The 12719-nt window shown below is 50.4% G+C and overlaps 1 protein-coding gene across 3 annotated transcripts; it reads right to left on the bottom strand.

Moving 5' to 3' along the window:
• Positions 1-1391: 1391 nt before the first annotated feature.
• LOC117977584 (PWWP domain-containing DNA repair factor 4-like) lies at positions 1392-12285 on the bottom strand. Of its 3 annotated transcripts, XM_055106512.1 has the most exons (6): positions 12155-12243; positions 10349-10421; positions 9772-9857; positions 7721-7901; positions 4511-7023; positions 1393-4447 (listed from the first exon to the last, which is right to left on the bottom strand). In XM_055106512.1, the coding sequence occupies exons 5-6, from the start codon at positions 6810-6812 to the stop codon at positions 2733-2735; spliced, it is 4017 nt and encodes a 1338-aa protein (XP_054962487.1). In that variant the 5' UTR covers positions 6813-7023; positions 7721-7901; positions 9772-9857; positions 10349-10421; positions 12155-12243; the 3' UTR covers positions 1393-2732. The 3 variants fall into 3 exon arrangements, with proteins under 3 accessions (XP_054962486.1, XP_054962487.1, XP_034805603.2); XM_055106511.1 differs by lacking the exon at positions 9772-9857 and having other exon boundaries at positions 1392-4447; positions 12155-12266; XM_034949712.2 differs by lacking the exon at positions 9772-9857 and having other exon boundaries at positions 1393-7023; positions 12155-12285.
• Between the last annotated feature and the right edge of the window lie 434 nt (positions 12286-12719).

Below are 12719 nucleotides of genomic sequence, written 5' to 3' on the forward strand. Positions count from 1 at the left end.
GCCTCCATGAATAAGGGGATTGCTCCCCAATTAGCAAGGGTTAGGTGGTTGCTAATGCCAGGGTGAGGGTTCAGGAGATTCTAGGTATTCAAAATTCTCATGGTCATCACTCTTACAAATCTGAGGGTTCCCCTCTTTCCCATCAGTTGCTTACTTGGATATAGAGACCTACGAATGTGGTGTGAGCCGTCTCTGTGTGTGCAGCTCTGCCAAGCAACAGTTAAGATCAGGGCCTGATGTGCAGCAGTCTTCCTTCTGACTGGAGAAGAGGAGGTCACCTTAACCTAGCGGGCCAGGGTGGGTGACAGGCTGGGCTCTGTCATCAAACACACAGGCACCTGTGATGGAGGTCCAGCTGAGGGCAATCACGGAGGGGCCGCAGCATCTGCTCAGGCTGGAAAGGATCTCAGAGTGTATATATCCCTCAACCCACACACGTGCCCCGGATGCCTTTCAGTGACCCTGATTCAAGGAGGAGGAGAATAGATGCATGTCCGAGGCATGTCTGCCTCTCTTCAGTGGATGCCCCAGGTGTCAGTGACATCCAAGAGACACCAGGTCTCCTCCCTTCACCCCAAGCCAACAGGCACCTATGACCTCACATAGTTGGGTGAACCTGGGGCTGTGCTCTCAAAAACAGGCCGTCGGCCCATGACACTGGTGAGAATTTCTCACTGACAGGAGGAAGCAGTGCATCCTTGTTACCTTAAAGATTAGGTTGTCACCTGAGTCACCACATTCCCATCTGTTTCTATGTCACCTGAAGTCGGTCTTCAGAGCAGAGCCTTCAACCACACCTCACTTGCTCTCCCGATCTAGCATGAGGTCAGGAATGAATGAATGGGGTAGTAAAGTAATATTAGAAGCTAGAGATAAACATGGCTCCGTGAGAAAGCTGAACTCAGGTGATATGTTGGACTCGGAGAGACAGTGTTGTGGAGTAACTAAAGTGTGTTGTCTCGGTGTGTGAGGTCCACACACAGCACGGAGACGATCTGTTTCCAAATAATTGCCGGGGCCATGAGGATGTCACATGGACCGCCCAGGCAGTGTGCCCAGGAGTCTTGGTCACACTCAGGCAGAGTCTAGAGAGGGTTCCGTCGGGTCTGATGTATACACCACTTGGAAGGCTCTCTTCTAAAATTTCCTCAGAATTTCCAAGCTATTACTGCTTTGGAAGTGTGTCTATATATTTCCTAGACATTCCACCTATGGATTTGGACAATCTCAAGCATGACACAGCTGAAGTTCAAGGTGGGAGACACAGTGGTTTTAAGGTGACTCCAAACAGCTCCTCTGCCAATGTTACCCCAACACATGGCCATGTGAACACATAACATGGTCTCATGAGAACAGGTGACTTCCTCTAAGAACTAAAAAAGGACTCAGGTTCATGTGAAGGCCTTCGCGTTTATTTTAGCATCAAGTTTGAAAAACAAACTGGCTTTTCCATAACACTTATCCTCAAAAACCATCTTGTTTCAAGTTATCCTAGCAATCTGTGGGCTTCACAACTTAGGTCTGAATTGCATCTGTTTAATATTATTCCACCAAGGGCCGGCCCCACTTAGCGGAATGAAGGCTGCCCCTGTGACCCATTTTTCCAACTCCCAGCCCTGGCGCCTCTAGCAGCCGGGAATGGCTTACCAGCCTGTGTCTAGATTGTTGGGACCTGTTGGAGCTGGCCCGTGAATAAGTCGGAAGATGAAGCTTGGTGACATTGAGACAAATGGCCACGTCTTGGGGGATTCTGGATCCAGAACAAGGAGCTGGCTTTACTCCAATTTACGGGCAGGTAGACGGGCTCCTAAGCAGTTGGGCCAGCCACATAGGTGGAGAGAAGCCAGGCCAAGAAGGAGATGGCTCTAGCTGCCCTCCACAGGGGACCGACAGTTAGAGGGAGAGGATCCATCACTGTCAGTTATGAAGACAGCCTGAAGCCTGTTCTAGGAAACAGTTCAGCCGTTGAAGGAGGGTGTGGAATTTCAGGGAAATGCAGAGCGACAATCTTGCATGAGGCTGACAAGACGCTCACTGCACACTGAGATTTCACTCAAGCACATATGGACTACGTGCAAGCCATTCGGTAACTTCATGTTTGGCCTGCAGTTTGCTTTTTGAAAAAGTATCGGAAGGTCGTGTTAACATAGGAGAAAATGACTCTCTCATGGGATTCAACTCTCGGGGCTACTTTTCAAAAAATAAACAAGCATAGCAGGGAAAAGGCAGGAATTATCTGAAAGAGGAATCTGATGGTTTCTATCCACGTATCGCCAAAAGAATGAAAAGTCTCACTGATGTTTCCATAGAAATATACATTAGGCTTTAAAAATTATTGTTGTTTAAAAGCTGATACCAGTGGCTTTTTGTGTAAAAGAATATAGGTCCTAAGCGAAAGTACCAAGTCCAGTCAAAAGACACGTTATGAAAATCAATGCTCTTGTCTTTCAAACCTATCGGGACAACTACACATCCAAAGACGTCGAGGGAATCGCAAGGGGTTGCAATCGTTTAACAAAATAGCTCTTCACGAGTTTGCGATGAAGACCTGGTGATGAATATGCCACCAGCACGTGCGAGAGATGGGCCCCAAATGAATTCCTCACATTCCCAAAGTCTCGAATATCCAGAACATACTTACACGCGTTGGGGAAGAGAGGAGGCTTCCTCATTAATTCTAGAAAGGAGGCAGCTCCCTGCGAAGGTATGGGTGCGGGGGAGGCGGGCGGGAGCTAATTAGCTGTATGGGTGGTTGCTCGTTCTCTTCTTGCCTTCTTTAAGATATTTCTGTCAAACAGCTCTTTCTCCCGGTAATGCACAGGTGGTCCTCGCAGGTACTTCTCCTCTGCTGCCTTGTAATCCAGCCCATCAAGTGCGGCGATGGTACAAATCATGGCTTCCGGCAGAAGAACTTCCAGAACAAAACTGACTTTGTCATCCCTTATCAGAGTCAGCATGGTCTTGTCAATTTGCTTGTAGATTTCTTGTAAATGCTTGGCCACAACTTCCAACTGATCGTCATCCTCCAGGTATGTTTCAATGCAGTGCAAATCCCTGTGTGGCTTCAGAAACGTGGTCAGCCACCTGGACTGCTTCCTGCCTTGCAAGATGTCCAGAAGGTGGGGGTCGGCCCCCTTTCTCCTCACGATGAAGTCCACGAGCTTCTGGTTGTCTCGGTCCCGAGAGGCCCTCATCCGGTCCGGGAGGATTTTCTTGTAAGGCCTCTTCCCGCCCAGGGAGGTCTCCTCCTCCCAGTCTTCCAGGTCGCCATAATTCACCTTTGGAAAGTCAATCTGCAGGTCTCCCTCTTGGATGGCTCTCCTGATTGGGTAGCTGATGTCTGCGGCATAATAGTCCAGGAAAGAGCCCCGGAAAGAACCCCGGACCAGTCCTTCTCTGTAGTGGGAGATCAGTGAGAAGCACCAGTTGACGCTTTGCTTGTAGGCCTTCTGGGCTCTCTTCAGCAGTTTCTCTTTCTCCTTACAATCCAGGTGCTTCAGCCTTCGAAGAGGAGCTTGAATGCCCCGCTTTCCATGGTGCAGGTTGGCCTCAAGCAGGAGCACCCTCGCGGTCTTGTCTGTGTTGCTGACACTCTTGACCACTGCTGGCCAAAACGGATGATCTTGAAATTTGAACCAGACCATCGTTCCCCTTTCGATGGGATGTGGCTCCTGTGGAAAAGCAAGGCTGGGGGGCTGCCCATCCTGTTTACCGCCAGCCCTTTGAACGGTGGTGACAGGATTAGCAAGCTTAGCATCACCAGGCGTCTGAGGTCCTTGAGGTCTCCTCTGAAAATCTGGACCTGGACGCTTCCTTTTTCTATTGGCAAGCCGGAGTGAAGAAGGCAGCCTGTGCTGACGGGACCCAGAGGATGCAGCCATACCTGCCCAGCCTGGCTTCCAGGCACCCTCTCCGGGGTCCTGAATGTTCCCCGAGAAGGGAGAACATTCCGGGGATGCAGCCAGGGCCTTCTTCGGGCGGCTGTCCTGTGTCTCTTCCTTCAGAGCGGGGGGTGCAGGGCTGGTGAGACCTGGAGGCAGAGATGCACCCTCCTCCGTTACTGTGGGAGGCAGGGACATAAGAGTTGAGGCGTTTGCCCTTTTCTTCCCCTTTTTCTCACAAACATGCCGCGAAAGCGTCAGGGAATCCTGGCAGGCTCGGGGGCTTTGCAACACACGTGCTTGCATTCCAACTGGAGTAGGAGCAATGGCCATGAGGGCCTGTGACCTGTCCCTGCCCAGGGCACCTGGAGTAGGATCAATGGCCTTGTGTGTCTGAGAGGTGTCACCGTGCAGGGCGCCTGGAGTAGAAGCAATGGCCGTGTTTGCTGGCGAACTGTCACCTCGCGGGGGAGTAGGGGCAATGGCCGTTGAGCTGTCATCACCCAGGGCGCCTGGAGTAGGAGCAATGGCCCTGCATGCTGGTGACCTGTCAATGCGCGGGGTACCTGGAGTGGGAGCAATGGCCTTGCGTTTCCGTGACCTGTCAGACCTGTTACCGAGCAGGGTACCTTGAGTGGGAGCAATGGCCTTGCGTTTCCGTGACCTGTCAGACCTGTTACCGAGCAGGGCACCTGGAGTAGAAGCAATGGCTTTGCGTTTCCGTGACCTGTCAGACCTGTGACCACGCAGGGCACCTGGAGTAGAAGCAATGGCCTTGCGTTTCCATGACCTGTCACCTCTCAGGGCCCCTGCAGATGGGGCAATGGCCATGCGAGCTGTTGAGCTGTCACCACGCATGGTGCCTGGAGTAGGAGCAATGGCCATGTGCGCCTGAGAGCTGTCACCGTGCAGGGCGCCTGGAGTAGAAGCAATGTCCATGTGTGCTGGTGACCTGTCACCATGCAGGGCGCCTGGAGAAGGAATAATGGACGTGCGCCCTGGTGAGCTGTCACGGCCCAGGGTGCCTGGAGTTGGAACAATGGCCCTGAGTGCTGGTGACCTCTCAACGTGCAGGGTGCCTGGAGTAGAAGCAATGGCCTTGCATTTCCGTGACCTGTCAGACCTGTTACCATGCAGGGCACCTGGAGTAGAAGCAATGGCCTTGCGTTTCCATGACCTGTCACCTCGCAGGGCCCCTGGAGATGAGGCAATGGCCGTGCGCGCTGTTGAGCTGTCACCGCGCATCGTGCCTGGAGTAGGAGCAATGGCCATGTGTGCCTGAGAGCCACCACCATGCAGGGTGCCTGGAGTAGAAGGAAAGGCCATGTGCGCTGGTGGCCCGTCACCATGCAGGGCACCTGGAGAAGGAATAATGGACGTGTGGGCTGGTGAGCTGTTCCCGCCCAGGGCGCCCAGATTAGGTGCAATGGCGGTGCCTGTCGTTGACCTGTAACCGTGCCAGGCGCCTGGGTTAGGTGCAATGGCCCTGCGCACCCATGACTTGTAACCTCGCAGGGCACCTGGAGTAGGGGCAATGGCCTTGCACGCAGATGACGTGTTTCCCCGCAGGGTCCCTGGAGTAGAAGCAATGGCGCTGCGGGCCCGTGACCTGTCCCTGTGAAGGGCGCCTGGAGTAGGGACAATGGCCGTGCGCGCTGCTGACCTGTCTCCACGCAGGGCACCTGGAGTAGGGGCAATGGCCTTGGACACAGATGACCTGTTTCCCTGCAGGGTCCCTGGAGTAGAAGCAATGGCGCTGCGTGCCCGTGACCTGTCCCTGCCAAGGGCACCTGGAGTACGGACAATGGCCGTGCATGCTGCTGACCTGTCTCCGCGCAGGGCACCTGGAGTAGGGGCAATGGCCCTGCACACCCATGACTTGTAACCTCGCAGGGCGCCTGGAGTAGGGGTAATGTCCTTTGGCACCCGTGACCTGACACCGCACAGGACACCTGGAGTAAGGGCAATGGCTCCGCAAGCCCGTGACCTGTTGCTGCACAGGGAGCCTGGAGTAGGGGCAATGGCTCTGTGGGCCCGTGACCTGCCACCGCGCCTGGCGCCTAAGGTAGGGTCAATGGCCCTGCTCGCCTGTGACCTGTCCCCGCACAGGGAGCCTGGTTTGGGGGCAATGGACCTGCATGCCCATGACCTGCCACCGTGCTTGGCACCTCGAGCAGGGGCAATGGCCCTGTGCGCCCGTGACCTGTCACTGTACAGGCAGCCTGGGGTAGGGGCAATGGCCCTGTGCGCCCAAGACCTGTAACCTCGCAGGGCGCTTGGCGTAGGGGCAATGGCCCTGCGTGCCCGTGACCTGCCACTGAGCATGGCTCCTGGAGTAGGGGCAATGGCCCTGGGCGCCCCTGATCTGTCCCCGGGCAGGGCGCCTGGAGTAGGGGCAATGGCTGTGGGCTCCTGCGACCTGTCATCCCTCAGGGCACGCTTACTCTCTGAAGGGACCGTCGGTGAGCTTGGGTTTTCCCTCTTCCCAAGACTCCTCCTTAGGTCGCCTTTGCATCTCCAGTCATCTTCACGAGGGACAGAACTGGCTGGCTTTTCGGGCACCTTTTGAGAAAGCTGAGAGGGTGTGGTGCTCTCTAGTTCATGTGGTTTCCTTCCTCCACCCAGATTTGTTCTCTCTTTCAGAATCTCCAGGGCCACCCGAAGGGTTCCTCTGTACCCCATCTTCTCTCTGAGTGGGGCACCGAGCTTCGTCTGTGCCGCTGCAGAGGCGGCAATGTCTTCCATCTCAAACTTAGTTGGGGTCTTCACGTCTGTGCTTTTCACCTTGATTTTTTCATCTACTGCGAGGATTTGAACTTCTAGAGAAATCGCCTTTTCAGGCTTCGTTTTTGGTGAAGTCCCACGTGTGCACAAAACCTTTGCTGGCCATAGTCGGCCTTTCCAAGAGCATAGGACGTACTCCGAGTCCATGATGAGCTGGGAAAAGGTAGCTAAGGGAGGCCGAGGGGTCTGCCTGCCACACCCTCTGCTACCGCAGGTCTCTCCTAAACCAAGCTGCTCTGCAGAGCATCCTTTGCCTTCAGACTGCAAAGGGGGTGCAGTGTGGGTGGGCTGTGTTCCTCCTCCTGAATCTCCCTGAGGCACTTGAACTCGTGTTTCCAATGGACAATTCTGGAGTATGCTGCAACATGGTAAAGGGAGAGCGGAAATGTATCAGGAAAGCATCCTTTCGTGAAACGCGAAGCACCCTGCTCAGTGAGGTTGATAAAATAAGGAAACGTGACAAGTGAGTCTTAGACAGAGGGATAGACAGATGGCAAGTATTTGGGATCATACAGAAGGTCCACAGAAGCTTTATTACACAGCAAACCCAAGGCCTTCTCCTAATTTTAACAATTCCGTCTTGAGGAGCACCTGCATGGGGAGGTGGGTGTACCAGCAGGGACCCCACGTTTCTTACTGAGTATTCTGTGCCTTTGGGCTCCTTGGGCGGAAACCTGGGGAAATGCTTCATGTTTTTATTTCTAGGGTGCTAGTATGGACCTGTGCTTCCCAGGAAGCCCGAGGAGGTCTCCCACATGCAGATGCTGGGTGTCGGCACCATGTCATGTGCAAGAGCACACAGAACCCAGAGCTGCGTGGCGATCATCCTGGTGATTACTGGCTACCATCGGTCGTGAGGATCGCTGCAGGCAGCGGTCACTGGCTGCCATCTGCACCTCTCTACCGTGGCTTTAAACTTTTGCCTGCCGACACCAAATCAGTGACTCTTATCCTGAAAACAAGTGTCTGTACAACGACGGGCAAGGAAAATTCCACTGTGAAATGTCAGCGTGAGGTGAATGCAAGTGAATGTTTAGTAAATGGGGAAATCTTACCCAGTGTCACATGGATCGCAGCAGGTTTGGTTCTGTGAGCTGGATCTCTTGCTGCTCACCCTGCAAGCGCTGGTGTGCAGACCCTTCAACCCCACTCTGTGCCCCTGAAGTGCGCTGTTCTTCTGGCGACCCAGTGGCACCGCGTGTAGATGCTCAGGACCTATGCACTCCTAATGTCAACCTGGAAACACAAACACAGATAGGAAATTAAGCCAATCAAGTGATTTATCCTGTTCCCCTCCCCAACTCTTGAATGCATGCCCTTTTGAAACAGAACTGACGTCTTCATCTCAGGCATCACGTAGTTGTCATTTTTGTTTTCTGCCTTCTTTTGCATCTCAAACAATTTCCCTGTTATGCCACTTAGCGTATGCTAGTCTTTTTCCATTTCAGAACCTTGGGAACTAGTGCTTTCCCGAGAGCATCCCCCTAAGACAGAAGGATTCCATGTTAGCAGTCTCTCTCTCTCTCTCTCTCTCTCTGTGTGTGTGTGTGTGTGTGAGAGAGAGAGAGAGAGAGAAATGAAATGTGCTCAACGAGATTGATAAAATGAGGAAACATGACAGGTGAGTCTTGTCACGTTACTGTGTTTTTCTGATTCTCAAATAACATGAAATGGGTTAGCATAGAATATGAGATGTGTAGACAGACATATGAAAGGACATCACGTCACAGAATCTCAGTCTGCATGATAATGTGCCCGCTTCCGAGGCATTGCCGATGCGCCAATGTGCACACACACATGCACATATCATCTTCAACTGGAGCTCCTAACCTAAGAGCATAACTGGATACATTGTCTTGTGAATGCCCGTGTTCCTACCCCATTTGTGTGAACGTCTGTACAGTGAGGTTTCCCTGCTAGTTCCAAACTTTATTTAATGAAATGTCCCATATTATAGAAACATGCACTGAAGATGCAACTCTTTTGTCAATCCTTCACTTCCCACCTTCCACATCGAAATACTCTGCTAGCTTGTTTTTGTTTTCTATAGCCATTGTACAATATTTGGTACTGTGCAATATTGGGTATCATAGCTCACTTATATATTTTAGCTCATGCATTGTGGACTTCAAATTACAGGTTTCATAGGCCAATAATTATTTTCTTAATAAATGCATGTATGTGTGTCTTTGTTCACGGGCACTGGTAGATGTAATATGAAATGTATAATGATGATGAGATATACATACTTTAGGGAAAAGTTGTACAAAACCTTTCTTAGACGAGGGTATATGAACGTACAGGTTTAATGCCCTCTTCTTTAGAGAACTCAGAGTACTGGGCTGTCAAGCACAAGTGTCAACTGAGGACCCCGAACAAAAGTGAGAAGGAATCACCAATGACCCTGGCACTTCAATCTCCCCTTAACTGGACCTGCCAGCCCATGTCACAAAACAGGTGTGACTGGGCACCCTCAAGCCCAAGTCAATGCCTACCCACATCCCCAAATGCAGAGTCTCTCCTCTCTTCCTCTCTGTCTTTCTCTCTCTACACACACACACACACACACACACACACACGTTGGAAACTCAAGGAGCCTGGCATTGATGCATAGAATCCATGCTCACTGCCTCTACACATTCCTGCAAATGTTTCTGCTTCCAGTACAAATGCTGTTTTCTTCTCCATTTAGTTTCTTATTTTAAACATAGACAGGGAAACATCTAAAGGGATGTCTAAAATTTCTACATAGGAAATACAGTAAGCATCAGCAATCCCATCACCCGGAAATGCTTATTGCAAGTATATGAGTCCACACACTCCAGAATTTTTGTCCTGTTTATACATGTATATTTCTACAAGATATTTAAAAGCTTAAAGTTTGCACAGCCATTTGAATATTCTTCAGTATTGGCATCTGGCAACATCTTTACAGGTGTGAAGCAGTTTAAGGGACTGCCTTCTACAGACCACCAAAATATCCATTGCAGCTAAGTTCGGATGGCCAAAGCCATGCCTCCTTAAGAGAGATCATCAGAAGGGAAGTGTGTGAAATCAAAATATGAAATGTTCTCTCACCACATGCGTTGGCCCATCGCCCAAATACCTTCTGTCAAGGGTTTGCATATAGTCTTGCTGGTGACTTTCTCCCCATATTTTGTACTAAGGGAAACACAATTGTTTTCCCTCCCTCTAGAGAGAGAGAGAGAGGTAGGTAGGTAGGTAGGCAGGTAGATGGGGGATAGACAGATGGATAGACAGATAGATAGATGGATGCATAGAAGTAGAGATGGATATAGATTGATGAGGTTGAATGACTCATAGGGATAGATAAAAATAGATGGATAAGAGATAGAGATAGATAAAGATATATATTAGCTAGAAGGTCTGTAGATATTCAGAATAATAGAGAGCCAGAGATAGAGACATAGATGGTGGAGACAGATGATGAAGAGATATATAGAGAGAAAGACAGTTGGATATAGAGTTAGATAAATATAATTTTATAGAAGATAGAGGCTTGATAGATATGAAGAATGATAAGAATAGATAGGTGATAGATGGATGGATAGAGATAAAGATAGAGATGGGTGAAGACAGAGAGATGATGGATGGAGAGCAGAGTGGCTAGAGATAGAGCAAGATAGCTAGACAGGTCTACATCTATGTCTGTCTAGGTTTACCTTTTCCTGTCTATATTGCAGATCCAGCTAGATCATGATGTGCAAATATTGATCTACTTCCGCATACCAGGATCTATGAGATAAAAAGGGAACATTCACTAAGCCCAACTCAGTTTTGTGAGTGAACCCAAGTTCTGAGACTATTGAGTGAGTAGGACAATGTGTTGAATATTTTACTTCAAAATGAAATCAAACACCGCCTGCACAATGAGACTAAGCAGATGAACATAAAAGGAAGACAGGATAAATAGTGAGTCTACAATCTATAACATCACAGTCCATTTTAGGCCCCTAAAGACATTATCAGTAGAGCATTTTCTATTTTTGGTGTATAACTTTTGTTCTATTCCATTTGCTCTTTAGTTGAGGGATGAAGGAACTAGAAGACCGTGAGCTTTTATTTCTCCCAACGACAGCCATGATTTGGGGGATAATTATTTTGGAAGCCCTGTGTTCATTCCTTTCTCAAGTGAGGGTTCATTTACTTTTTAGGAACAAGTAAAAGAAACACAGTCCTCAGCAGCTCTTCTCAAAGTGGGGTCCGTTTCCTGACATGGTCCCCCTCCCACCGAGAGTCATGCATCCTCCCTCCAGCACCCCTCCCTAGCATTACCAGAGCTTTGTGGAGCTCCCGTCGGCTGCTGGGTGTGTGATTTTAGACCTTCCCCCAAACAGGTGTTTCCTTCAAAGGATGAGCTGGCGGCATCCTTTAGTACAATAAAGGCACCGTGTATTAAATGGTTTCTCTAAAGGAAGTACATTCTTGTGTATTCCTACACCTTCCCTTTGCGCTGGTGAATTGCACATAAACTTTCAACGTACCTTTAGAGACAGGTCTACGCTTTCCTAGGGTTTGCAGTGCACTTGTAGCACCATTGGGTGAGAATTGGTATCGGTCCAGTTTTCCCCTTATTCTGTTCACTAATGGCATGCATCAGTAGAGGATGCAATTAGTGAACAATTGCACCGCTCTCCGACCTGGAGAGCAGAGCCGTTTGGTAGACAATAGGAGCACAATGGCCCGCCCTGGTGAAGGAGCCTGTGTTTTTCGCTTCTGTCATCGAGAAGGGGCCCTCACTGATTTTCACTCAATTCACCTCATCGTAGTTAGCGGAGTGAGACCAGGAAATTCACCTTTTACAGAACATGGGTCTCAAGGGTCAGCTACGCAGGATGAGCCCAGCATGAGTCCCGGCCTGCTCAAAGTGACAGGAGGCCTTCCAGTCCTACCCATGGTAGCTCCTCATTTGCCGGCATCAGATTTCCCTCTCCTAATGTATGCATCGTACGTTCTTACAATGAGGAGGTGAGCAAATTTCCATCCTGAAGGAGACCTGCTACATTCCTTTGAGTTCAGAAATCCTTGTGGATCTCTGCTTTAAAGGACTGACTCGGGTGACAATGCTCTGGCTCAACAGGTGTCACCTCAGGACAGTGAGTCAGGACACTCAACTCAATGCCACACACATTCACACACACACAGAGACACATGCTTCCTCACACACACACATCCATACACACACCCCCAAACACACACACATCCTCACACACACACATCCTCACATACAAACACGCACACACACGCACACGTATCCACACACATCCACACACACACCCCCAAACACACACACATCCACACACACACACACGCACACACATACACACATGTCCACACACATCCTCACACAGACACACCCACACACATGCACACACCGTCACACACACACACACAGACACACATCCTCACACGTACACCCTCACCTCCCCCCCTCCCCCGACACAGTCACATCGATAGCAGACACCTACTAGTCTTGACGTTCCTACAGCTATTCCAGCTGTCCGCTCTGTAAATATCCTTGCGATGTGTGTCTGCCGCCAGGAAAGAAACGTTTACCTTGGTTGTCATAGAAACCGAAGTGTCGTCCCGAGGTTCTGCTGGATGACGACTTGCTACGGAGAGCAGGAAGCGCCAATACATCCCCCGAGGCTCAGCGTCGAATCTGGAGCTCACTCAGTGACACCCCGCCCAATCTCACGCGGGAACCAAGAAAGGATTCGCAACAGGGCTGGGAATTCTCCTTGGCCTAGGCGCTGGGGGCAGGGGAAGTTTCACAGAACGGGTCATGGAGGGAGGCAAGTGAAGGCGTCACAGGTTCTGTTCTCCCTTGAGGCACAGGGACGTGGGAGCCAGGTTCCCTGAGGGGCCACCTTTCCCACCGCCAGAACACACGAGGTCAGGTACTTTTGTGTACCTATAGCTTAGCTCACACCGAGAACATGCGGTATTCGGTTTTCCGTTCCTGAGTTAGCTCACTTAGGATAATGGCCTGCAGTTGCATCCAAGTTGCCACAAAAGACACGATTTTGTTCT

This window comes from Pan paniscus, chromosome X (assembly GCF_029289425.2).
Source record: "Pan paniscus chromosome X, NHGRI_mPanPan1-v2.0_pri, whole genome shotgun sequence".
In the NCBI taxonomy this organism is placed as follows: Eukaryota; Metazoa; Chordata; class Mammalia; order Primates; family Hominidae; genus Pan; species Pan paniscus.

Excerpts from the sequence above, each read along its gene's own strand:
- LOC117977584 (XM_034949712.2), bottom strand. The coding sequence starts at position 6,812 with ATGGACTCGGAGTACGTCCTATGCTCTTGGAAAGGCCGACTATGGCCA.